Raw genomic sequence first — 27,290 nt, forward strand, 5'->3', positions numbered from 1 at the left:
CTCGATCCGTGACCTGGATGAACTCGTGAAGTCTCATGCTGTCACGTCCTCTGCCGGTGGAGGCAACTTTATCCGTTTGTTTGTGAAGGATGGGCGCAGGAGTCTGAAACGTAGCCCACCTGATTATGGGATATCCTCCCGTACGTGTCCAGCTGTCGGAGTAGCCTGTGCATGTCCGTCAGCAGCAGCTATGGCGTGTGCCATTGCGGATGTTTACCCGCCCCCCGCGTTTGTGCCCTTGCAAGAGTTTATTTGACAAAGTGTCTGGAGATGGAAGAAGTGGCCTTCGCTTTGACAGGAAGTTTACGTACTTTGCACGATTTCGGAGTTCCTTGGATCGGACATGCTAAAGCTCCACCAGGAAGGTCTCTTGCGCCTTATCGTAATGGAACATAATTGGCTGCGGATAAAACAATCATTATGCCGATTAAGGGAGTCTCGATCCCGGGAGTCCTATTCTGTGAAGTTCTGCTCCTTATCAGAGAGAGCTGCACCGAGCTTGCCTGTTTACTCGAAGCATCAACAGGACATTACTCCCTTTGTGTCCGTGGTTGGGGCCCCGGGTCCTCCGGGATCCGGCTTAGGCACTGGGAGGGCGATAGTGTTTTATCACGACTTTGATTCTAATGTTCTATGTCTCCTCGGACCCTAAATTCCCTTGCTGCGAATTAAGCCGACCTGCTCGGAAACAATGCGCCGTCTGCCGGAGGGAGGTCCCCCGATCACCGTGGGTGTTCTCTGATGAAACCCTATCTCCCGTCTCTCCACGCACATGCACACTTCTCCCTGTCATCATCTCTCGGACTGCGGCGTTATGGTTTTGCAGATTGCTGGCATAGTTTGCATAGTCCAGTGCTTCCTAGCTCATGCCCTGCATATTCATGGTGTTTTCCTGGCTCCAACACACCTGATCCGACTAATATTCCTATCCCGTCCTTGGTTAAAGTGCATGCGCGAGCAGGGAGAAGCCTTCAGGGTAGCTGTAGCTGTCTTTCTAAGGAGCCAAGACTCGCCTCGCTCCTCTCTCTTACCGTAATCACCAAATCCTCCTATCTGCCTTTATGACCTTTCCCTTCCTTTCCCAAGGCCAGGGAAGGTGCCGGAACTGTCCTCCTCAAATGAAACCGTGTCCTAGGACAGCTTTAACCAATCGGCAGTCTGCTTTTCAGGAATGCTTGTGCTTCCTTGATTTCCCATTTGAGGAAAGGCTTTGGTTTTTGGCTCCTGCATCTTCATGTGCCCGGTTCAGCTGTGCATTGCGCTCACCGCTGTGGCATGGTTACGAGCGGGACAATAGGATAATGATCTCGCTTGCTTCAAGGATGCACGCTATCGCAGCTGTGCGGGGTGTTTACCAGGTTCGCCAGCCACAGACCCTAGAACGCCGTTAACCGCTGGGGCTTCACCAATTAACTCCTTTTGGGACGAGCCCAAGTCAGCCTCTTCCAGATGCTGAAATGAACTCCAGTCCTCCCAGTAACGTGGAAAAACCCAAGGCATGTGTTGATCTTTTCAAATATTTGCGCAAGGGGGATGGTGATTAGCCGTGATTCGTTGCACGTTGAACTGCTAGCAACAAAGGCATGGAACTGCTGCGCTGTTGTGTCTGCAAGACCTGCTGGGCGATGAAGACATCTGTAGGCAATGTGAGCGTAGCTCTATTGTAGAATATTAGCCAGCGCGAGGGCAGCCAGCTGCAATAAAGTACGTCTTGCTGAAACAAATAGTTCACGGCATGTCATGCTCTCTGTCACACTACACACACAGCTGTTGAGCTCTTTCAGTCAGATGTGCAGGAGGGCTCTCAGCCCTGTCTCAGATAAGTACCCCGGCTTTGACAAATGGCCTCCTTCCTCCCCTCAACCCCCCCCCAACCATGTTTTTTAACAGATCACTTCAGGAAACGACCACTGCCTTTGCTGTCATCTCACTTCACCTCTCCCACATTGTATTACGCTCCAGAGGAAGGCTTAGGCTGCGAGTGGAGTGACCTGAGAAATTAGAAAGTATGCACGGCCAAAGTCATTAGAAAAATCCAAGACCCATTTTTTATTTATTTTTTTTTTCTCCGTTTGAAAGCGAGAGATCTTCTGATATGTGTGTGTGTAATATGCGAATGTGTGTGTTTTGAGGAATGGTGGGAGGGCTCAGTAAGTGTTTTAAGGTTTTGAGGTAGGGCACGTATTGTGTTCTTTTCTCCAATCAGCTTCGAGGGCATGCTTCTTTATGTAGAATTGCCTAAGAGTGCATGAGGATCAAAAGGTGCTCTGCAACAATGTGCAAGCTAAGCCATGCATCATGCCCTGAAAGCCAGGCAGCTGCCAGTGGCTGGCTGGGTGGTGGTGGTGGTAGTGGTGGGAGGGGGTGGTGGTGGGGGGTGGGTCAGTAGCACATTTTGTTCTCAGTTCCTGGCTCTAGTTCCACTACTGGTGGTGTTTTGCTAACACCCTTAGCAAGAGAGAGAGAGATTCTTGCAGCCTTTCTCAATGGCTCTTCTTCCAGTGTTGCAAACAAGCAACCGTTTTAATAGCAAATGGACCATGTTGCATTGCAATGCACTGGCAAACGACCAACACATCACAACTGTTTTCTGTGATAATTTAACCCCAGTCTGAGATCGCTTTAAAAGACAGGAATGCGTCTTACCCTGACACCCCCCCACCCGTCATGGTCAGAAAGAAGTCTCACAGGATTGCCAAACTTGAAATTCCCGAGGGGGTTGCAAATATGTGGTTAAACCGTCTTGGCTTTAGATGAGGGCCACACTTCTTCTGCCAGCGTTTCAATTAAACAGCCTTGCTCTCTGGACACGAGGCTGCCAGCAACCCACCTCCGCTGATATTGCCACCTTATGCTAATGACGAATGGTCATTACATTGACCATATGCTGTTACAGAGGAGCGGACCTTGCCTATGGCCCGGTGTCCCGGCTATGGAGCATCTACTCGCTACTAATAGAACAGATCGAGCGTTAGCTGGCGAGCGTTAATTTGCTGCCATTCCTCGGTGGTCCGTGGCTGGAGATCATACGACTCCTGTGGAATTCTGGTCCTGACCTCCTAGGTGTTTGTTTTGGGATCCAGGTCAGCGCATCGAGAATATGGGTCAGGTGTTACAAGGCAGTCCTAGGAAACGGAGGCTTGAAGCCATTCTCGCTAATTCACTCACACTCACACACACACACACACATCGTCAACTGCTCCACACTCGCCAACTCGGGAACAGGCATTTAATAAAAACCACAAAAGTCTGCTCGAGCTCATTGAGCCCGTAAGTCATTATTTATCTGTCAACTTTCACAACTCTCTCCCGCTTTTGTGGTCGGATTGAAAGGGCTCCCGAGTGCGATTATTCAAATCTCTAAAGGTCTTTTACGCTCTCCTCCAGAGCATTCCAGAGATGGCGTGGACCTCGTGCTCGCATTTGTGCCACTGGCCCGTCCAACTTGGATTAGTCCGACACAGCCTAACAGAGCCTCTCTGACCAGTTTATGATCTGTGTGTTTTGGCTCGCTCTGGGCGCTGAACCACACTGTTAAATCAAGCAGTCCACAGAAGACCTCTCTTTACTTAATTCCTGTGCGATATTGGGAAGGAATGCCGCAAGGATTGACATAAGCGGCCTAATTCCATGCCCGGCGTATTTGTTTACTGGACGGCTGGCTTGCTCTGTCCCCGTCCCGAAGGGCAGAGTTGGGGTCATCCTCGTTCAAGAGCAGGCCAAGAGCAGGGTTTCGCTCAGAACACCTTCATTCACTCGTGCTGAATACATAATCCTGGCATTCTGCTCATTGCCTTTATTATTTCTGTTACAAAGAAAAAGAGGGAGAGCGCGCGCGCGAGAGAGAGAGAGCGGGAAAGAGAGGAAAGCCCAACCTGATTGCTTTGCCCAGGGACTGAAATGATACAGCCGCTTATTACAGCTGACTATGATGAGTGGACCACCAGAGTTGTGACAAGTGATGTAGCTGCCTCCGGGGTGAGACAAAGGTTTACCTATTACACAAGCAATTTCAGTGTTTTCTAAACATGTTGCCAAGACAGTGGGAGTTGGCAGTTTGCTCCTTGTTTAGTTTTTTCCCCTCGTTTCTGTTCCTTTCCCCCCCTCCTTCCTCTCGCAGATTTTGCACGGATTAAAAAACAGAGAAAGAGGGAGAGAGGGAGGGCCGGGGGTGGGTTTTTTCGGGAGAGAGCGAGAGAGGGAAGGAGGTGGAGGCTGACGGCTCGGGGTTGATTGACTCCTGGACTTTTGTGCTCTCTATGAACTGCCAGCGAGCTAATAAATTCTTTCAGCCATTCGGCATTGCGTTCACGGATATCCCCCAAAGATTACACCCACAAATCACTTGCGCAGAGGAGGCTGCAGGGAGGGCCCGAAAGACAGGCCGCACATAACCAGGACCTGAGGAGAGAAAGGGGGGGGGAGTCGGGGGTGTTGAAGGGGGGTGGGGGTTGCTGGGAGTCAAATGTTTTATAATCGTTTGTAATGCAGTAGTCAAGGAGAGGTGGGGGGGTGGAGGGATAAAAAAAAAGGCAAGAGGGCATGGGGTAACTGGCTCCCATATGGAGAGAGCGAGATAGAAAAGGGGAGAATAAGAAAGCAGTGACAGAAAGGGACGCAGGGGGCCTGGCTTTAGGCCTGGCCCTACGCTGGTTAAAAAAAAGGGACATAATTAACTTCTGGATTCTTTGTGCTCCCCATCTGACTTGCAGGGAGGAGATGAAAGGGGCTTGCTAAGCCTGGCATTCCACCCCAATTATAAGAAAAACGGAAAGCTCTACGTCTCCTATACCACTAACCAGGAGCGCTGGGCCATTGGACCTCACGACCACATTCTCCGTGTGGTCGAGTACACGGTGTCCAGGTAACGGCGAGCCACACACAGGGCACGGTCATCTTCTCTGAACAATTTATGTGAGGGAACAAGTACAACTGATTCAGTAATATGTTTATCAATTAGAAAAAAGTTATAAACATTATAAAAAAATTTAATTAAACAATTTAACTGACAATTTAAAAAATGCATCTCCAAAATGGTAACATCAGAAGACATGGAAACCTTCTTAACTTTCAATGGAAGTCAATGTAAAAAGCTTCTGGAGCATTTCTATTGGTCCATTCATCATGATGTATACACCACAATGTAAAGACCAACTCCCCGATTTTAATGATGACAAAAAGTCAAAAATCTGACTCTATGGCCCGAGCCATGCCGCTTTGCCATCAGCAGCCGGAGACTGAGAGAGCACAATCGGCTTTGCTCTCTCTCCGGGTAGATAGATGGCGCTCCCTACCCTCATCGGTCTTAAGCGATACTGGCTGGCACAGACCTCTCTTGGCTGGTGCGGTGGAGCTAGGGACCCGGCACCTTCCGCAGAGCGTGTCGGCTGCCCGGTGATGCTGCATCGGCGGCAGTTTGAGAAGAGGTGATGGTCTCCTAGTGTCAGGAGCATTTCTAGTGCTAGGAGGAGTTAGGAAGGGGTGGGTTAATCGTCAGAACCAAATTGGGAGGGGAAAATTGAACAAACATTTATAAAAATAGAAAAAAGTGAATGTGGACAGAAATGGAGATGCTCTTCCGAAGAGCAACATGGACTCAGTTCCTGCTCTTAAATATCCTTAAATATCATATTTTAGAATAATAATCATAACTGCACTCGATTTTCAACCAGCAATTTACAGCCGGTTGGAAAACCCACTTACAACAGGCAGTTTTATGTGGGTGGGATACTGAGACGTGGTATTTTTAACCTGGGTGTAATTCCAAACTGGAAGTTTAACTTAAGACGTTAGAACCATTTACAGTGATGTATTTCAACTGTTCTATTCTTCCTTAAGAAAACAGAAATTTCCTCACACTGAAAGATGAGACTTTGGCAGGATTAGGATTTATGCCTCGTAAGCCACGAACACCAACATTTCAGTACTTGAAATCAAATTTATGCAAGAGAATCCCAAGAGAAAACAAACTGAACCTCACTAGCATTTTTCTTCCAGAGTTTTTCAATCTGCATGAACTTGAGTTTGCTTCAGCTACTGCGACCAGACCGGTCGCAGTAGACATAGATATGCAGTGCCATGGCACTCTGCATAGGCTTGTGTCTAATTTGCTATTGCATATGTGTCTCAAGGAAAAACCCCAACCAGGTGGACACTAGGACCACCCGGGTCTTAATGGAAGTGGCAGAGCTCCACAGGAAGCATCTAGGAGGGCAGCTGCTTTTCGGGCCTGATGGCCTGCTACACATCTTTCTTGGGGATGGCATGATCACACTGGACGATATGGAGGAGATGGACGGTTTGAGGTGATTTCATCTGAACGTTGCACTTCAGGGGCATCAGACTTCAGTGCTGTGTAGAACTTAATGTTTCCCTAATTTAACAAACTTGGTTTAACTAATTACCTCACAAGCAAAGCTGTTGTATAGCATGGCGACGCTAAATAGTGGCTTTTTAAATTATCAACATTTCTGCATGCACTATTTAAACAAAAAAGTATTGGGACACATCTTTTAAATTTTATAAAATTTTAGTGTTCCATTAGGCCCAATGCTGCAGTTGTGTAAAGTCAAGCATCTAGCCATGAAGCCTGCCTATAGTATATAATCATCAAGATTTCTTTTTTTTAATTGACAGCTTTTCCTGTTTTAGCTTTTCTAGTAAGCTGAGTCACACCCCTGGACCCCTTGGTATATATTGTTCAGTTTTGAATCCTAATGCAGGAAACTGTTGTGAATTATTTGATAACCATTCAGTTTAGCATATCTTGCGGAGTCCCACAGGGTTCTATTTTAGGGCCTATAAAACTGATATAAAATATGACAGCAGTGCAGTTACAGAAGTGTAACCTTACATGCAGAGTCTAAGAGGTGGGGTGTGCATATACACCTATACTATTGACCTACTTCATCATTGCTGAAGCACTGCCAATAAAATGTTCTATAAAATTAATACATGTCCATCATATCTGTCAAAAACTGTGAAAACTGATCAACCAAACATTCATGATTCGTAGAAGCTGGTTGCAAGGTGTCAGTCTCATTAGATGACTTGTGATTTCTGCCAGCTTGTCCATGCTAGCTGTGACTGCATATAGAAAACCATACAGTGAATACTCACGCACACTCTTCTTTTATAGTGACTTCACTGGATCAGTACTGAGGGTGGATGTGGACACCGACTGCTGCTCCACGCCATATGCCATACCCAAGAACAACCCGTACTTCAATAGCACCAATCAACCACCTGAAATTTTTGCCCACGGGTTGCATGATCCAGGCAGGTGGGTGATGCACGGTGTGCTAATCCTCTAAGAAGTTTCAGAAGTGCAGAAGAGGGCTTTATTATGATGAAATTGCAAGAGAATGCTGGAGTTGATCATTTTCCTTTTAAGTGAATGGCATAATGCTGTAGTTTACCACAAAAGGAATTAACTATGGCTGCATTAAAGTACATATCCAATCATATCTAAGTCTATATACCCCATAGTCCTTCTACGGCTTAAGGCCGCCCTAATCTACATCCTGTGCTAGGTGTGCAGTGGATAAGCTTCGCATGGACACCAATGGGAGCCTCCTGATCTTGTGCACGGACTCCGCAGGACGAAACACAACAACAGGGAGGATCCTGCAGATCAGTAAAGGAAAAGACTACGGTAGGTCTCTAATAATACACTAGCTTTCGGTCCGCGTAGATATCAGATACACAACATGTCCAAAAGTTTGCAGACACAAGTTTGTAGACACAGCAGTGGAAGAACTGTGTGCTCTGGAATGATGGTGCTCCATCCAGTATTTTTAAGGGGATAAGGTGTGGTGGTGATCAACCCAACAAACTGACCTCACTAAAATCTAGTAGAAAGCCTTCTTCCCTGGACAGTAGAGAACAGTTACTCCAACAAAAGCAGGCGAAACTATTTTTATTACCCTTGATTTCAGCATAAACAATGAAAGAGCGTGTGTCCCAATACTTTTGTCCACATAGCGTCATTTAAAAGTGCCATAGAACGCACTTGTATGAGTACTGTGAAATGTTGTTTGATGTATGAACAGTAAGTATGTGACTTAGGCCGGGGTGAGAAATGCTCAGATGCAGTTTTACAAGCCTGTTTACCACCCTGTTATTTTGCCTCAGAATGAAGCACACTGATTGTTCTGTTATGGGGGGCTTGTAGTAAAGAACGATAAGCTCTGATTTTACTGTCTGGTTTACAGCACCGCTCACTGGATCTCACAGGAGCCACATAGTCTAGCCTAGCCTAGCCTTACCTAGCCTAGCCCAGCCTTATAACTAGAACTTGAGCAAGGTCCTTCAACCTCTCTGCTCCCCGGGCGCCACAGCAATGGCTGCCCACCGCTCCGGGCATGTGTGCTCACTGTCCACTGTGAGTGTTTTACTGGTGTGTATGTGTGTGTGTGTTCACTGCACAGCCGAATTCCATCTGTGTGTCCGTCACAAATGGTCAATATGGTCGTCTTGTCTTGTCTTGTTTGGGTTGTGATGTAATGCAGGAAAAGCTTTTACGCTGAGAACACCCATCATCTCTAAAGGAATGATGGTGCTGTCCACGAACGGGCTGTATTGTTTGCTCTCCCTGAGAACCAAATGTCCGCAGTGTTGAGGGATGCAATCGTGAATTCTTTCAGAATGTGAGAACATGTTCTTTGGGACGTCTCCAACTGTGTCTCCAGAACATAGTGAAGCAGGAGAAAGGCTTTATATAAATACTTGCTGATTCCTTCTTGCACAACCTTGCCAGGGGAATGCAAACTTGTGTCCATGAATATGATTTATCACTGTCAGATACATTGAGCATGTAGACGGTGCTCTAAAGCAGTTAAGGCACATCAGCCGGTACGTTGGTGGATCTCTCACTGGTGGAGAATCTGATCAATATCAGATGTTTTTTTTTTTAAATACTATTTCCTTTCAAACAAGGGATTATTTGATTTGGACTGCTGTGTATTGTCCCCACCCCTACAGGCACCCGACATACATGACCTCACCCGATCACACATCCTGCCAAGACATTAATGCATGCCCCAGAAACAAGGCCTGCTGCGAGTCAAATTACTGGCCATTTACACTATTAGAGCATCACCATGCTGAATGAGTTGCTTCATTACACTGCACTGAATACTTCAACAGGGCGCTGACTGCACCGGTCCAAAAGCTGTCTGTGTCACAGACAGTACACTAATACTCATTAGAAACCGGTTCCTCTTTAGTCCTGCGTCCTACGATGACGTGAACTTACTAGGTCACTAACTGACGTTAATGAGGGCATTTTGTAAGAACTAACTCAGCTTCTCCATAAATCAAGTTTACTGTGGTTAATTAGAACCACTCTAATTACAGAAACCCATAAATTACCATATTATATAATTTAGCATCATCCAACTCATTTTAAAGTAGCTACGATTTTTTGATATCTGGGGTTCCATCAATTACGACAAGCTATCCAGATCCTGCAGAAGCAAAGCAGCCCCACACTACCGCCACACTACCACCACCATGTTTGATAGTCGGTATGATGTTAGCTTATGACTCATTAGTCCACATAATATTATCCCCAAAGTTCTGATGCCGATTTGTTTTGGCAACATTGTTTTTTTTGGTCAGCAGCAGTTTGTACCTTGCAGCTCTCCCATGGATGCCATTTTTTGCCCAATGTCTATCTTAGGGTGGACTCCTGTACATTGACCTTAACTGAGGCAAGTGAGGCCTGCAGTTCTTTAGATGTTCGCCTGGGTTCTTTTGTGACCTCCTGGAGAAGTCGTCGATGCACTCCTGGTGACATTATGTTAGGGCGGCAGCTCCTGGGAAGGTTCATCACACACAGGTTTTCTCCATTTGTGGATAATGGCTCTCACTGTGGTACACTGGAGTCTCAGAGCCTTAGCAATGGCTTTGTAACCGTTTAAAGACTGGTGGAGTTCAATGACTTGGTTTCACATCTGTATTTGATGTGACATCATGGGCGGCGTTTTGAGACCTTCTAGTCTGCTTGAGATTGCCAGACAGGTCGTATTTAAGTGATGTCTCTTATTATCATTATTATTCTGATCGGTATTGTTGTTATTAGGAAGTTTCATAGTGTGATATTACGGTAGATTCTCGACTACTTTTAAAATCTGCTTTATTTTAGGTATGTTCTGAATGCAGAACTTAACAATTGAGGTTAAATGTATTGATAACTTTGCTTAAAGTGGTTGCCAGAGGTACTTTTCCCGTATCAAAACTGTGCAGCATATTTATACAGATTTGCTATGCCCTTATTTCCATCTGTACAACTTGCTCTTTCTGCATGTTTTGTTTCCATAGAAAACGAACCGTCAATATTTGACTTGGGATTGACTGGTGGAGCAGTTCCAGTGGGTGGTTTCATCTACAGGGGCTGTCAGTCAAGAAGGCTTTACGGAAATTATGTGTTCGGTGACAAAAATGGGTATGTTAATTGCATTAAGTAACCCTCACTGTGTTGCATGTAGACACAGAGAAGTCTGAAATAACTTGAAGGTTAAAGCAAACAGAAGAAGTCCTTACAGATTTTCCTCATCCCTTTTGTCTGATGTGATTGTAACCCAGATTTATGGAGTTAGTGCTAATCTTTACAATTACAGATGCCAACTGACATCTTTCCGGTGGTTTTGTCAGTGCCAGTGTACACATGTTCACCCGCTCTACTGAGGAAAGGGATTTTTTATTATTTTTTTTCCCGGTGAAAATTGAGATTAAGCTTCCCGCCATGTCGTTTGCTCATAACCTTCTGTTGTTCACATTTCGCACTGGTTTGTAATTTATCTTCCTCCAATATCAATCTACTGTTTCTGTATAACAGTAGACAAACAGTGGTGGTGGTGGTTGAATCCAGCTCATTTCATTTGTCATCCTAATTGTGTTAAAATCAAGGCCAAAAATTGAACAGCTGCTAAACATCTCCATGTTCTCCTAAGAAAACAAGGCTAAAAATGTCATGACCTGAGTGTGACACCACTGCTGTGTTGGTGTTTCAGGAACCTCCGGATCCTCCAGAGGCCTGCAGAGGACCGGCCATGGCAGGAGAAGCCACTCTGTCTTGGAAGTAGCAGTTCATGCGGTTCCTCGTTGGTTGGCCACATCCTGGGGTTTGGTGAGGATGAACTAGGTCAGTCTCTCTTAAAAAGCCACTTTTCTTTGGACTTATAATGATTTATGACTACAAATGATCATTTATTATTATTGTTGTTGTTGTTATTGTTAATTAATCAAGATAGAAACTTCTCTTCAAAAGAAAAAGCTTAATGTGCTAAACACTTAATGTGCAAAAACCTGCTGAGGTGCTAATAAAGGAAGGAAAGGCTTAAGAGCGGGGGAAAGAGGGGTGCAGCTGTAGGGCGTTTTTGCCTTGCTGTTGGGGGAGTTCTCACTTGACAGAAGAGAGGATACAGAAGAAGACTTCCAGGAAAAGAGTCAAATTCAAGAAGACATCCGAATGATACAGAACAGAGGCTGCCAAAGCGGGGGTCACCATGGAAAACCAATCCATTATCCAACTCCCACTACAAGATACCTTTCCTCTGTGGCACATTCCACTATGACACGAAACTTCTTTCGCTTCCTGACAGATTACTTCCTCTCTCTCTTGCCGCTGACAGATGATATGACCAGGATTCAAAGGGTCAGAATGATTTGTCAGCGGGCGGGGTTTTCCATTTGCAGTCATTTCCCTGGTAACGGCCTCCCTCCCGCTCTGTGAATGGTCATTCATCTGGACTGTACGCTAAAAATTCAGAGATGAAGTTGCTGCCTGTCGGAACACAGGGGTCAGGTTGCAGGCAGGCCTTGCTGGAGATCGGACCTTAGGAGCGAGCCTGTGTTCCATCATGTACAGCAGGCTGTACCATCCCTCAACCTAATATCACAGGGAACATGAACTCCTCGTTCCAAGCGCCCAGAACGAGCATAGCAGGGCTCTATCCTTTCGCCTGCCAACGATGGGGGCTCTGCGAGGGTGAGATAGCATTTGGTGCTGATTTGTGAGAGGTATTCATTTAAGGGCTGGGCTGCTGGCCCAAATGGCAGTCCTTTTGACACATGTTTACAATCTCCACTCGCAAGATGCTGCTCTGCAAGCTTGCTGCTCATTAGATTACTCACATAGGCCTAGTCATGAGGATCCACTCGCACTCCCTCCTGCCCGCTATGAAACATTCACACGTCATGGTATCGAGTGGAATGCCAGTGGAGAGTGGTAGGAGGGAGGACGTTTTGTGCAGCAGCGTTGAACGTAGATGAGGATTCTCACACTGATCTGCACATTTATCACAGGTCTTCTCTTTTCTATCTTTTTCTTCCTACCAGGTGAGGTCTACATCTTGGCGTCCAGCAAAAGCCTGGCCATGCAGTCACATAGTGGGAAGCTCTACAAGCTGGTGGATCCAAAAAGGTATTGTGTGAATTCAGTTCATATTATAATGCTATTTCCAGTCTTGTTTCTAGAGATCCACCACTCTGATCAATTTCCAACCCTTACACACTTATACACACATCATCCAGGTGATCAGGGCCTTTACGAGCAACATATGAACCCCAAGAAGTTGCAACACTCTCACACTCCAGGATCGCAACTGTAGACTGATCATAGTGTTCACGTCTGTATGGAAGATATGATGTAGTTCGTCAGACATGATGGAAACACCGGGATACTCTGATAATCATCTGACAAGATCAGCATCCGAATATAGCAGCACTGAGTGCTGAAATAGGCCCACCGTATCTGCTGTAACTGAAACGTCCACCTAGTTCGGGGGATAGTGGGCTCAGATGCTCTCAAGAGACGCATGCATTCCTTATCTGACCGAATTAACAGTGTTATTTAGAGAAAGGGACGCTAAGGCAAGTACACTGTTAAAAATAAATAAAATAAAGGTGCTTCAAGTGCAATGAGCAATGCCATTGTGAAGAACCTATGTGAGCTGGATCCCCTTATACCTGACATTGATGGGTTTGTAGATTAATGTGCATCTGACATCAGTGTGTTGTCAATGCGACGGGTCGTTTATTCCGGAAAAATGAGCAAACTGATTCATTTGGATCAACTTCAAGCACTCCAGAGAACTCCAGACTGGTTCAAATTCACAAAATAAGCTGCCAAAGATACGACGATACGATCGTCACCCATGTGCTCTCGCCACTCATTTTTACGTTCTTTCAGGTTCTTTTTCTTCCTTTATCGTTTAAATGGTGACAATAGCCTATCTCTAGCCTATTTCTAACTGGTCCAGAAGTCTGAACCATCCAAAAAAAGTGCTTTCACACTGCAAATGAATTCACACCATGGCTCACTTCACTTAGATCCAGACAGAGATCACCTCTTTCGGTCAGACCAAGTTTTGGTCCTTTGGTCCAGACCGTGGTCTGAGGTAGAGCTGGGCAATAGGACGATATTTTATCATATCGTGATAAATTCTGTTATCGTGATTACAATATGCTTTTACAAGCATATGGAGGAAACCGTTTAATAATCAGTGCTTAATAAACACTGATCAGCTGCAGGTTTCATTACTAACAGTGTTATTAGACTGGGTTAATTAGATGAAGAGCAGCAGATGTTGAATAAAAAACACTGTATTCAGTACAGGAGAGGATCTGAATAGTAGATTATAAGAATCTGTGGATATTGATGTTTTTAGGCTGTGATTACATCGTAATCATATCGTTATAAATATTGTGTATTTAAATGTCTTTAAATATTGTGATCTAGTATTTTTACCATATCGCCCAGCCCTAGTCTGAGGCATCTTTCATCTGTTACACTTGCTGTTTTGCATCAGACCAGACTGCAAATTCTGAAGTTGGGTCTAAAAGCACCCCTAAAGGACTAGGGACAGTTTCCCACACTGAGGGACCAGCATAGACCAACAATATCATACATCACAAATATTGCACTGACACTGCAGTGTAGTCCAAGACGATGCTCTCAGTCAGTGTCCTGGAAACCATCCCTAAAAGTGCTTTAAGATAAGAGATAGACTAAATTCTGCTGGATGTCTGCAGCGTAAGAAGGTTAAGCTTCAGCAGTGGATTTCAACACAGAATCCTCTGGTTTCGCTCCTCGGATGTGATATCAGCCCGGCTAATGGATCATTTCAACATCACAACTGATATCAGGGCTTAAAAGGAGCATGACTGAATCTTCACTCGTTCCGTCTCATGAAGCAAGCCCTCTTGTCCCTCTGCTGGTTGGCTGTGGCCTGATCGTCTGGGTGGCGAGCTTACAGCAAAAGTGGAGTTTGGAATTAGTGTGGACTTTTCTAAATTCTTTCTTTCTAAATACATTACTCTCTCTCTCTTACACACACACACACATGCGCGCGCAGGGACGTACCCCTTTAAACAAATCATCACACAACTGCCGGACCTAGCCAACACAAACCTCAGCCATAATTGGAGAGTAAGCATACCATTTCCAAATGTTAGTGTAACGTGTTTCTAACACCAACACTGTCAGGGCAGTTCAGGCGTCACCGGTTAACTGGGATGCATGTGTGGTCCGCTGGGATATTTTCCGAGCTTTGACGAGACTCGCACACCTGTCGTCAGCAGCGCCAATGTTTTCCTTAAGACGGCAGAACGCGTTAGTGTGTCAGCGACGGTTCGGAGTCTGAATCCACCCAAGAGCGAGTGCACCCTCCCAGAGCGTCGCAAGGCCCTCATGTTCCTTCGTGTTCCTTTCGTGTCTGTTCGGAGTTCATGGTGACAAATACAACAGATGTGAACGGGTTCTGCATGTATGCGTGTGCTTTCTGCAGTGCAGCTTAATGAATCCCATGTGTTTTACCCCATTACAACCACCATTTTTTGGTTGATAATGACAGATTTTGAAAATGCGTCGAGCATGTCAAGCCAAGCCAGGCCAAGCTAAGTACATATGAAACACATTTCATCTATCGGGAACACACCGAGCGTACAAATTCCCACAAAACCACCGCCGAGCTGTGAGATGTATGCACTTGTAGCGCAGCTGATGTATCGTTTCAGCAGAAAAGGCTTTACAGCAGGCACAGCCAGATCAGTCGGATCTCTAATTCAAACCAAGCGCACATCGAGCTTTCCTCCTCCTGCTACTTTCATCCCCCTATGGGGACTTTAAATGTTTGGCTTCTACTTAGCAGGTGAAATGACTCTAAACACTACAGATGGCTGGAAGTACGTCCAGTCGTGTCTTGGTTTAACTCTACCCCCAAAAACCAAGCTCATGAATCCTAGGACCGTGTTTTCTTTTTTGTGGGAAACACAATCAGAATCTATGCCTTTCTAATTATTCCTAGGCGATGACAGTGCCACCCAAGTCTAACTCAATTAATTATGCAACAGATGTTTCCACGGGCCTCCCTGCCCAGGCCCCTCGGACTCGCTTTTTATTTATGTTTTCTGGCATCGCCGCATTTTTCCGAGGAACAATTCTTTCCACCATCGATTGGGCTTGTTTAGTCTGCAGGACCTGCGGTGTTGGGTGTGCTGTTTTACACACCCTGTCAGTTTGTGGGATCTCATTACCAACCGGAGATGGGGATAACACCCCTGACCTCACTTGCACCCATCTCGAGGGGTGGTCTTGTGCCGAGGTACCTGAGACCCTCTGGGTCTCGTGGCGCTGGTGTGTGGCGGTTGTGTGTTTTAGCCTCGTGTGCTGGCAGAACTGAATCGAAGGCCTTCAAAACACCCACATCGTGTTTTGATTTTCGATCCACCGTGTTGCCTTATTGAGCAAAAGCGCTTCGGGCCCCCGAGTAGGGGGGAAATGTATCACATCAAGTCAAACGTCTAAGAAGTTTCGATAAACATGTCGCGCCGGCGTGACTGCACCCATCCGCGTTTGTTTGTCAGTGCGCGAACGTTGAATAATAAATAGGCCACAGCACGCTCGAAACCTACACATGTGCAAGTCCCATGTGGACAGTGGAGGATTGTGAGATTGTTTATTGGCCAGTGGCAACGATGGAGAAGATGGAACTGTCGAAATACAGTTACGCTCTCACACAGATCGGTTTCAGGACCACTACAGTCCAAAGTGCCACACTTGCTAATAATTAATCCCAGATATTAGGGGTTACTTCAGTTGCTTCCTTGTGATCTATAGCAAGCGTCCCTCCAAAGTCTAAAATTTAAGCTCCTTAATTCCTATAATCGACTCATTGATTACAAAGAGTGCAGTTCTTCAACATCGAGCTCTTCAGTTTTGTTGTGTCTAGAGACACAGACAGGATAACACATGGGAACTGTCGTCATCTAGCGTCATCTCAGTGCTGAAATTCAGTAAGCAACAGAAGATGTTTGACAGTGAAGAGATTGTGCTGCCTGCTTTACGGGAAGGTCCACTTGTACTTCGACATCAGCCGCTTCATTTTTGTGCAAGAAGATTGAGTTTCGGGTTAAGGACACTTTTTTAAAGCCCCTGGGAACATGGTTGTTACACTATAACACGCCAAAAATCACCAAAAAGCACTCATCAGAACTCTCCGAGAATGGTCTTGGCATGGCCTTAATATTCTAATAAACATGCGGGACTGACAGCCCTCTATCGTTGGGAGCAACATGCACAGCCTCGAGGCCGAGAGGTTGTGAGGGGTTGTGCCATGGTTGCCGGTCCTGGGGATTGAACCATCGACCTTCTGGTCCCAAGCCTGCTTCTCCAACCTTCGGTCTAGTGCTGGTGGGACTGTGTGAGGCCTAGCTAATGGGTGGAAAATGGCAATTTTGATTTTGGGGGGGGAAAAAAGAAGCCCTAAGGAAATTGCTCCTCCTTTGCAATCTCACAGTGCTCTTCGCTGGAGAGCAAAGGTCTTCAAATAATCTAGACCTTAAACTTTGTAATCCATGGTAGGTATGACTCTATGTGGCCAATAAGTTACAACTGTTCAGCTGTTCCCATAACTTCCAAAGAGAACAAGATCCAGGACTGGAAACCGGATCCAGATTTCCCAGGCCTGTTTCTCTAACCTTTAGGCCACGGTTGCCCCAGAAAACCTATAAATTCCCTATATTCTCAGGGAGCAGAAAGCTCCCTATTCCCTTTGGTGCTTTATAAAATTCATATTGAGCCAAAAAAAGTTTCAGAACCTTCAAAACGTTTTTAATATAACAGCCGTTCCTGATGCCACAGTCCAAATGAGCTTAACTGGCCTCATTTTCTTTGTGGAGCAGAGATGCCCACCCTTTCCACCATTACTCTATGTGATGCTAGCCAGCACAGAAGTTTGTTAGCTGATGTAGCAGCATTGTTGTGCGGTGTGATGTAGTGGTGCTTCACGTGTCTCAGAGGGAGCATGTATTCACTTTACCCTCCCAGTGCTGGTGGGACTGCATGAGTCCTAGCTAGTGGGTGGGGAAATGGCAATGCAGTTCTTTTCAGCCATCGAATCTCACAATCCTCTTTAAGCTGCAGCATATTGTAAGGTAGGGGTGGGCAATTCCGTTCCTGGAGGGCCCGATTCCAGCACAGTTTGGGGGTTTTTTTGTGCTTCTCGTGCTCCGGCACACCTTAATTCAACACGGTCTGTTGGAGCAAAGAAATCCCCAAACTGTGCTGGACTCTTGTCCCAATTGTTGGAAGGTATGCTCAAAGGCACCTCAGCTGTGGTTGCTGGTCCTGGGCATCGAACCAGCGACCTTCCAGTCCCAAGCCCGCTTCTTTGACCTACCCTAGAAAACCACAGTTGGCCTCAGTCTTTGTGTGGAGCAGGGATGCCCTCCCTCTCCAGCATTACTCAGCGTGAGCCTAGCCAACACGGGAGTTTGTTAGCTGATGAAACCGCCCTGCTGTACATTGGGAGCACTGTAGCTCCCGTTTAAAAAAAATATATGGTGGTGCTTTACATGTCTCAAAGGAAGACACACCTTCATCCTCCTAGTGCTGGTGGGACTTTTTGAGTTCTAGCTAGTGGGTGGGAAATGGCAATGATGGAATTGTGTGTGTGTGTGTTGGGGGGGAGCTCTTTTCAGTCATCCAGAGAGCCCTTTATACTGGAGCATATTGTAAGATATGCCGAAAAGCTCCTCAGCTGTGGCTGCTGGTCCTGAGAATTGAACCAGCGACCTTCTGGTCCCAAGCCTTCTTCTCTAAGAATACCACTAAGTTCTGTCTCTGAACATTTCGACTGTATTTTAGCACTTCTTAAAGCTCCCTCTCCCCTTTCTGCGTAGCTAGTGGGTGGGAAATGCCAATGATGAACTCCTAAGATACAGCTGGGTCCTTTTCAGTCATCAGAGCTCACAATGCTACATAGACTACATAGAGTAGTCAGTACTGAATATCAGCACCTGAACTATTGCTTTATGAAAGGCTTTTAATGAAGTGCTGCAGTTATGGATGCCACAAATCACTCCTCCTCCTCCCCAGGCAGCAAGAATGTGTGTGTGTGTGTGTGCATGCAAGTGAGAGAGAAAGGAAGATAAAGTGTGCATGTGTGAATTAAGAGGAGGCTGCAAATGCCTCCAAAAAGTGGTCACATTCTCTGCCCCCCCACCCCCAGCCCCATTTCTTAGCCAAAGACCCTTTTATTTGACTTTGTGCTCTAAATCTCACTTGCTCTCCATTAACGTTCCTCCCCTTGACAAAGCCCCTCCTCAGCATCACTGAATAGCCGACAGCTACAATACACAGTAAATTTTTCAGACACAATGTAACCGCAGAGTGCCTGACAATGGAGAGAGATGACAAAAAAAGGTGGAGGAGTCGTGGTGAGCGGCGGGATAAAGCTCTTTCTGCTGTGCCTGATGTACAAAACTCTTGCAGCCCACCCGGCTGAATCGATAACTCAGCTATTTATTATAAAATCCAACAAGTTAAGCCTTGGGCAATAAACCAGTCCCTCAAGGGAAAAAAAAGGCTCAGACCTATTGGACTCTTAAGTTACTGCACATATTGTTCACTAGATCCCGGGAGAATTAGGGTGTCCTCCTTGCACGCCTCCCATGCATGAAAAAAGATGCTATTCTTTGACGTCAGCTGTCAGCACTGGCCATGTTGGCAGTGGTTTCGTCAGTAAGTGATTTGGCGGACAATGGAGCGGCTGCTTTCTGATTGTTCTGAGATCTACCTGTAGGTCCGTAAGCATCTGAGGATTGCTGGGGACGTCTTTATCCATCTTGCGGTTCTGCTCTTGGGCTGAACCTGCTAGTTTGATCAGCTGTTTCACTTGTAAATAATTTAGCAGACAGTGGAAGGTCTGATTTTCTAACTGTTCTGAGATCTTTTTAAACCCCTTCATAGGCTCATCTGCATCTACAGCCTTCTCTCTAAAGGCCTCAGAGAGCTCTGTTGATCTGGCCATGATGGAGATCTTCACCACTCCTCCAGAATCCTCTCTAACCATGTTCTGATCATCTGCAGCTGATGTTCTGCACCTAGTTCTGATTGTGCATATTTGAAGTAGTAAAATGTGGGTGGTTCAAACTTTTTCCCCCACAGGAAAAGTTGTTTTTATTATTATTATTATTATTATTAATAATAATTACACATTATAAATAATGTTTCAAAGACATTTCTTCAGTTTTATTGTGTTTATATATATATGTTTGAAGATTAAATGTCACATGATTGAACGTTAGCTTCACAGCTACAGTGGAAAAATTAAGCAAGCAAACTTGTCTTGGCTTGGCTGAATCCAGTGTGCACAGCCCAAGCTACTGTAGGATGGTGTAGACACTGGGTAGACTGGATCTAGCACCAGGATGACCGACACCGACCCTGGTGGAACAAAAAATAATAATTAAAAAAAAAAGGGGGCACAGTCATTGAGCCTGTAGAAACGGCAGACTCCAGGACAGTCTTAAACTAATAAGCCCGGGCCCTCCTTTAATTTATCAGTCTGTGTTTTATGCAAGTGGCCTCCCGGAGTTGATGCATTCCCACAGTGCCTGTTGACCCAGCTGCCTTTGTCAAGGGCCGTAGCAGCAGGTGTTGTTTTCACGGCCACCCTGCCAGTAATGCAAACTGTTTAGTAGCTGCGCTGACCCCCGCGTCATTAACAGTGTTAGCCCAATCCTCCGGGGAGCGCCTCCCTCCTTCTCTCTCTCTCTCTCTCTCTCTCTCTCTCTCTGTCTCACTCTCTCTCTCACTCTTTCTCTCGTTTTTTTGTTTTAACAACATACAGCCTGTCACAACAGCACAAAAAAGAGCCCGAGTGTGTATGAGAGAAAGGGGAGAGTTGATGCGGGTGGTGAAAACAGCAATGGGAAGCATGGGAACTGCCCACCCCTCCCCACCACAGAGCTCCCCAACCCGGCCGCCCCAGTGCAGGCTGCCAGAAACCCCCTTGTTACCACCCTACTCCTGCCATCAGTCACTGAGCTCGTCAGGGCAGCTCAGAGCTCCTTCAAATCTCTCTCTCTGTCTCTCTCTTTCTGTCTCTCTCATATAGAAAATGAAGATACACCCGTCCTGTGAGGTCCATCTTAAATCCAGCTCAGTTTCAGATGGTCTAAGCTGGTCCTTGATGGTCAATATGGTTGAAAAGCAGGTCATCCAGGGGATCACATTTCCTAAGCTGGTTAACCATCTTAGCTCTTGACCTGTATAGAGCATGTTTTTATTTGAATTTGATGAACTGATTGGGCAAGCTGCTTAGACTGGACCAGAGGGCTGGTCATACTGGTGAACCAGATGGGTCAGGCTGGATATGCTTGGTCAACAAGCATGGTCATACTGGTTGACTAGCATTGTCAGGTTGGCCATGCTGGTAGACCAGCTAGACCTATACTGGTCAAGAGCTAAACCAGTCACCCAGATTGGCCGGCTTGGCCAGGCTGTTTTTGTCTTTCCAGCAGGAAAGGTTTATGTGCAATAGCGTAAATATCATAAGTGACCTCCATAGCTCTCTGAATCACCCCAGGCCACAGTTGTTGTCTGACCCTTCTTAAAGTCTCGCAAAACGAAGCTCACTAGGGTTGTGCAAAGTCAGAACCACCTTCATGAGCTTCACAAGCCGGCAAAAATGGAGATCCAAGTTTCAAGTTTAAGGTTTATTTGTCATCTGCACAACATATCAGGACATTTATGCATTAAAATGCTTGTGGTGAGGCTCAGGTTGATGTTCTACAGGAGGACAAAACTATATACATACTAAACATATTAAAATAAAGTTATATAAAAATTATATTAAATAAATACAAAATATACACAAAATACAGAATAAATAAATACAGAATAAAGAATAGATCCCAGGGCCTTTTCATAGTAATTTAGGTATATTCTACAGCACATACCTTCATGTTCATCAGAATGGTCAAGTGTTGCCTGAAAAACAAACTGCTAGAAGCACATCTGGGAAATTTTGTGATCCACAATTGTTAAAATAAGAAAACTAGCTCATTTACTAAAAGCATTACGAAAAGGAGTTTTCCCAGACGGTGTCCCCAAACTATTGATGGACATTGTATGTGGCTGGGTATGTGGCATTTCGTCATGTAAGAGCTCGGTGGATCATTAAATTATGAAGAAAGACCTACACAGTGGCTTGTACCCCTCGCCCTTCTTAGCACACACCCGCTCGCTTTCCCATGCACCACTCCCAGTGAAACACACAGGATGTGAACTAACTAAGTGCTCTCCAGCCCATTCCCAATACAGTTACTACTTCAGCGGAGTCCAATTACAGTGTGTGTGTGTGTGTGTGTGTGTGTGTGTGTGTGTGTGTGTGTGTGTGTGTGTGTGTGTCAACAGTCCTGCTCTGCAATAGACAGCCTTGAGGAGATTTGCCTGGCTCATTAAGCAGTGTGCTTAGCGGAGTGAGGCATTAGAATGTTTTGAAGAGCTGCAGCTCTCAGTTTCATCGGCAGCCACTCGATATGGCGGCGAGCGTTCACATTTGAGCCCCATTACACACAAACCGCTTTTCTGTCCGCTTCCAGATGTTGCCAAGCCAAAAACAACAACACAGAACAGCATCATCCATCATACGAAGGCTCATTAGCGACTAATAATAATTTGCTTTGCGTGTCCATGTGTTTTCATGTCTTTTGAGAGGCAGAAAAAGAGAGATGAATCCTTGTAAAGTCTTAAACCCAGCAGGCACCGGACGTCAGTTTGATGTCAGAAAGACATTACATCCTTAACATCTGACAGACGTTAAATTTTTGCTCAAATGAAAATCGTGTTGATGTAAAAACCCTGTGCAAATGTTGGACATTGAATTTTGATTGGAAATACATCTAACAACTGCATACATCTAACAACATTTTAAAATATGATCCTTATCATCTGACAGACGTTGAATGTTTACTTGAATATAAAAATAGAGTTGACGTAGAAAAAAAAACCCTGCAAAAATGTTGGACATTGAGTTTTGATTGGAAATCACAGAAAAAACAACATTGCATTGACATTAGTCTTCAATATTAGACAGATGTTAAATTTCAGTTACTTAACATCTAACAACATTTAAATGTGATCCTTAACATCTGACAGACATTCAATTTTTACTTAAATGAAAATGGCGTTGACGTAAAAAAAAAAAAAAAACTGCAAAAATGTTGGACATTGAATTTTGATTAGAAATCACAGGTAAAAACCAACATTGCTCTGACATTAGTCTACAATATTAGACAGACGTTGAGTTTTGGTTGCTTAACATGTAACAACATTAAAAGTTGATCTGACAGACGTTGAATTTTTACTTAAAAATAAAAATAGAGTTATAATAGAGTTATAATAGAGACATTGAATTTTGATTGGAAATCACAGACGAAAACTGAGGTTAAGCTCCAGTATTAGACAGATGTTGAGTTTTGTCACTTAACACCTAACGTTAAAAACTGTGGTATGATTGTTAACTTTATGACGTTTAGCAGACATTAGGTTTGGGTCACCATACCTCACCACTCCATATTCTTACTTTGTCAATATGACGCTGGCATGTGATGTTTAGAAGACGTTGGATTTTGGCTACTTAACACCGCAACCTAAAACCAGCGAAGTATCAATGCTAGCTACCGTTTCAATTCTATGTCTAATTGATGTTGGCATTATTTTGGTTGCCCGACGTCACATCCTACATTCAACCAGACAACAACGTCTGTTGACATTGGTGGCCATCTGGGAAACCTCAGAGAACCTCCTAAAGAGTGTCTGTGTGTTATCATGGTTAAACAGTGCCGTATAGTTTTTATTTAAAGTTCGCTTGATATTAAATGTAACGTTTAATTTTATTACCGTAAGCATTTTTGTGATCTTCCCTGGAAAGCCATGACTGCCCTGGACCCACTATCCCTAACCAAAGAGCTCACCCTGTAATCAGTATGGCAGCAGGATGGTTCTGCGGATAGAATTGGAGGCCTAAAATGACAATGATGTGCATTTTGTTTCCACAGGCCCCAAGTCCCCAAGGAATGCAGACGACCCGTGGAGGCTCCTGAGATGCTGAGCAGCTCCTGTTCAAGAGAGTGCAGGAATGGCCACTGCACACCAACTGGCAAGTGCTGTTGCCACAGTGGCTGGGAGGGTCCCTTCTGCATACGAGGTATACACTCAGATTCACTGCCTGTAAACACACCGTTATTATATTAATATCTTCAGGGTATATTAGGGATGGGGGGGGCTTTGTATCCATAGTACTGTACTGTTATGGTAAATGTAATTGTTAGAGGTGGTTAGCAGTTAGGCCAGTCACTAATATAATACTGGCTATGGGCTACCATTCACTCTGTGTGTGTGTGTGTGTGTGTGTGTGTGTGTGTGTGTGTGTGTGTGTGTGTGTGTGTGTGTGTGTGTCTGCAATGTCAACCAGTTTAAGAGACTTTCTGAAATACTCCCTTTCTTCCACTGGACAAAGTTAATGAGAAACACCATGTTGTTGTTTGTGTCTTTCCTAGCCAAGTGCGAACCTGCTTGCCGCAACGGCGGGGTCTGCATTGAACCCAACAAGTGCTTCTGTAAGGAAGGCTTTTCCGGAGACCAGTGTGAGAAAGGAGAGCGTGGCGTACAAGAGGACCAAGACAAAGATGGCATCATCGACCACATCATCGACATGACGTCTTATCTGCTGGACCTCACCAGTTACATCGTATAAAAAAAGGCGAGGAGCAGAAGCCATCTACTCCAGCCCAAAGACTGAACTTTAAGGACACAATCAAGGGTTTGCCTTCAGAACACCCTACTCCCACCCCCCACCCCTACCCCCAATCGCCAACTGCATCCCAGCATCTGAGTGTAATTAATGTTAATAATGACAATTGGTCCGTATTTGGGTAATACATTAAAAAACTGGTAGTTCAGGCAAATATCAACCACTTCACCACATGAAATCTTCTTCTTTTACCTTGTTTTCGCATTTTTATTCAGTTTCTTAACAGAAACCCCAAACTGAAATTCATACAGATAAAAGTATTGGTTCATAGATTTGTACATGGAGAGATTTCGAACCACATTTTGCCCAGGGAACTTTTGCCCATCATAAGCTACATGCTTTGGATCTTCAAGCAATACCCCTTACACCATAAATACACTCACATAAACACAGCAAACCCCTCGCACAGCCGTAGGGGCTGTGGCTTAGTAAAGTCTCCCGGTGAAAAGGACCCTTCCGATGACTCAAATCACTGGACTCACCATTTGGGCTCAGTTTGGATGTTCTGCTCTGGCACAGGGCATTCATTGGGACACCCATGTTCAACAAAGGTGCAAAAAGCAAAAAAAAAGACAAGTATAAACCAGGCTTACTTCAGGAAATCTGATGGACAGTCTACATGACTGAAATGTACCGTGGGAAGCCACAACTGCCCTGGATCCACTTATAACCAGCATGGCAATAAATATAATGAACAGAACTTCACTGTATCCACTGTTTTGGGTTTTGGTCAGTCTCATGTATATTGTACACCGTTGATGTCTGAACGGCAAGAGCACAAAGGTCCAAAGAACTGAAGAAAGATGCTGACGGTCGCTGATGATCCGTGCCGTAGAGTTATCGCACCCATATTCACCCAAACCTGGAGTTACTCAGTTGGGACGTAATGCCAGCTGAGTGTGCTCGCAGTTTGTGAAGTGATCTAGGGAGTTAAGAGGTCACTGGGGGAACCCTAAAAAAAGTCAAACCTGAAGATTGGTTGTATTCAGTGTGTATTTTATATTAAGAAAAAATATGTTGAGCTGCAAATCAAGAATGTTTTGACAGTCACTTTTATTCTATTTTGTACACTGTTCATTTGGAGATGGTTTTAAACTGGTACGCTGAGAAAATGCCTTTGAGCTGAACTAGTCCAGTTCAGCACCGGGGCATCAAACCATGCTATTTTCCAATATCCTTTATGACCATGCACGCTGCTTTCAGTACGAATAATGTATTATAGTACGTTCCATTATGCCTATGTATCTTTTTTTTATCATTTTTTTTTTGTTGTTCGTCCCTGTTTAAAACTCAGCACAGAAACAAGCTAGTTTCTGTTACTGTTGTTTGTAAGGCACGGAAGTCCATTTCACAGAGACATTTGTTTTGAGCTAGTTACACTGCCACAAGTACAAAGGGTTTTGATATTGGTTTTAATATTAATATAATAATATTATAATATTAATGATTATTATTAACGGAAATAGAAAATCACTGCCAGTCACTCGGCCCTTTCCGCGAATAAAGGTCCACGTCTTCTTCTAATTACTGAATGGTGTTCAGCTAGCGTTTTCAAAAGGGAACAAACATAGTGTTGTACATTTTCTCATAGTACTGTACTAAGATGAGTACTACTTAGCTTTGCAAAATAATATAGTATTATTATTGTTTTGATAGAGGAGGGTTTATTTTTTTAAGTGTTATAATATATGGAGGAGAAGAGTGTTAATAGAAGCAGTTTTACAGTAAAGCCTATGAATGATATCTTAATATTGTATATTTTCACTTGTGCATACTCTTATAGTTCCAACATTTTAAGGTTCAGCTATTCGATAGGTGAAATTGCTACCATTACTACTTTCCATATTCATTCAATCACTTACTTTTGAAATGGGTCTAGTGTACCTGAGGGGTGTCATGTTTAATAGAAGCGGACAGGTGTGGAATAATGCGTAGCGCAGTCCTGAAAATCTATAAATGATCCTGGCAATGCAGCATTACAAGCTATACAGTCTATAAAGTTGGATTAGATTAAACGACTATTCTAAGAATCACAATACTAGATTAGGGCTGCACAGCATTAGATAGTTTTTTGGGGGATTTTTTTTCAGCAATATATATATATTGTCATATTTAATATACATGATTTTCCTCCCCAGATTTCACCAGAGGTCAATGATCCAACATGTCCTGTTATTAATAATGCACTCCATGTAGCCAAGACTGGAGTAAAATCAGTGAAACTGAAATGGAAAATGAGGAGTGTGAATTTTCCAGCCAAGAAAACCTGTGTAATTTGTCCTATGTGACATTTGCACGTCCTGCGCTGTGACTATTGCACATGCGATGCTAAAACGATGCCCTATGCTAGACCGTACCCATGACCGACCGACAAAGGTGAGACCTTTTATACAGGACAGAAAAACTGTTGGCCCGCCCAGTGTACTGCTACGCCAGTGCAGTCCACTGTGCTGTGTTACTACTGCTGCACTTAACTTAGAGCAGCCCTACCGGTCAGTCAGATTGCTCTCTTCCGCTTGCCATTTCCTCCAGTACTACATCTTACATTGCATTTGCTCCTTTTCATAAGTCAGGATACAATGCTACTTAGTTTAGCATCTGGGTAGAGCTCATTGATCACTCTTTTTCTTTCTCTTGAGAAAGTACGCTAACAACGATCTATTGTCTTCGCTATGAAACGGACTGTCTTGGTTTCAGTGTAAGGAATCTATGCTGTAAGTCTGTTCTGTAATATTAGCACTTAATGTGAAACTTGCATCGGAGCTGCTGGGAAGGTGTTGTGTGAATAGAGTAACCCTTTTTTTCTTTGGTTTTTATTTTTGTTTTATTTCATTATTTAAGTAGTTACACCATAAAGTTATTTAAGTTTCTACAATGTTTGTACTGTTTCATGTGAAGAATTTGATCATGTATTGTAAATAAAGCTAGGGCTATCTCAGTTGCTTCCCAGAAATATCATTAAGTTTATTAAAGTGTATAGCATGTTTGAAAACTTGCTGCAAGGCTGTTAAGAGTTTTTCCCCAGGCGGGTTTTAATGGTATTTTCCTGGACGTGAAGAACAGAGTCCGCAAACCAATTATCACCCTGTAATTTGATAAACACCTTTATTTACATGTATGGCATTTAGCAGACGTTCTGACCTATCACAGTGACCTATTGCCAGTTCATCAGTTGTTCTTTCT

General features: G+C 44.5%; 1 protein-coding gene across 1 annotated transcript in view; it reads left to right on the forward strand.

Moving 5' to 3' along the window:
* hhip (hedgehog interacting protein) overlaps positions 1-27,026 on the forward strand; it is a 48,792-nt gene extending 21,766 nt beyond the window's left edge. The window contains exons 5-13 of the mRNA XM_072677135.1: positions 4,713-4,864; positions 6,132-6,305; positions 7,139-7,282; positions 7,533-7,654; positions 10,324-10,447; positions 11,016-11,146; positions 12,343-12,427; positions 23,353-23,501; positions 23,854-27,026. Of these exons, the coding sequence (XP_072533236.1) occupies positions 4,713-4,864; positions 6,132-6,305; positions 7,139-7,282; positions 7,533-7,654; positions 10,324-10,447; positions 11,016-11,146; positions 12,343-12,427; positions 23,353-23,501; positions 23,854-24,050 (1,278 nt within the window). The 3' untranslated portion in view covers positions 24,051-27,026. The remainder of the gene's footprint in view (positions 1-4,712; positions 4,865-6,131; positions 6,306-7,138; positions 7,283-7,532; positions 7,655-10,323; positions 10,448-11,015; positions 11,147-12,342; positions 12,428-23,352; positions 23,502-23,853) is intronic.
* Positions 27,027-27,290: the final 264 nt, after the last annotated feature.

Source organism: Salminus brasiliensis, chromosome 4 (genome assembly GCF_030463535.1).
Source record: "Salminus brasiliensis chromosome 4, fSalBra1.hap2, whole genome shotgun sequence".
Lineage (NCBI taxonomy): Eukaryota > Metazoa > Chordata > Actinopteri > Characiformes > Bryconidae > Salminus > Salminus brasiliensis.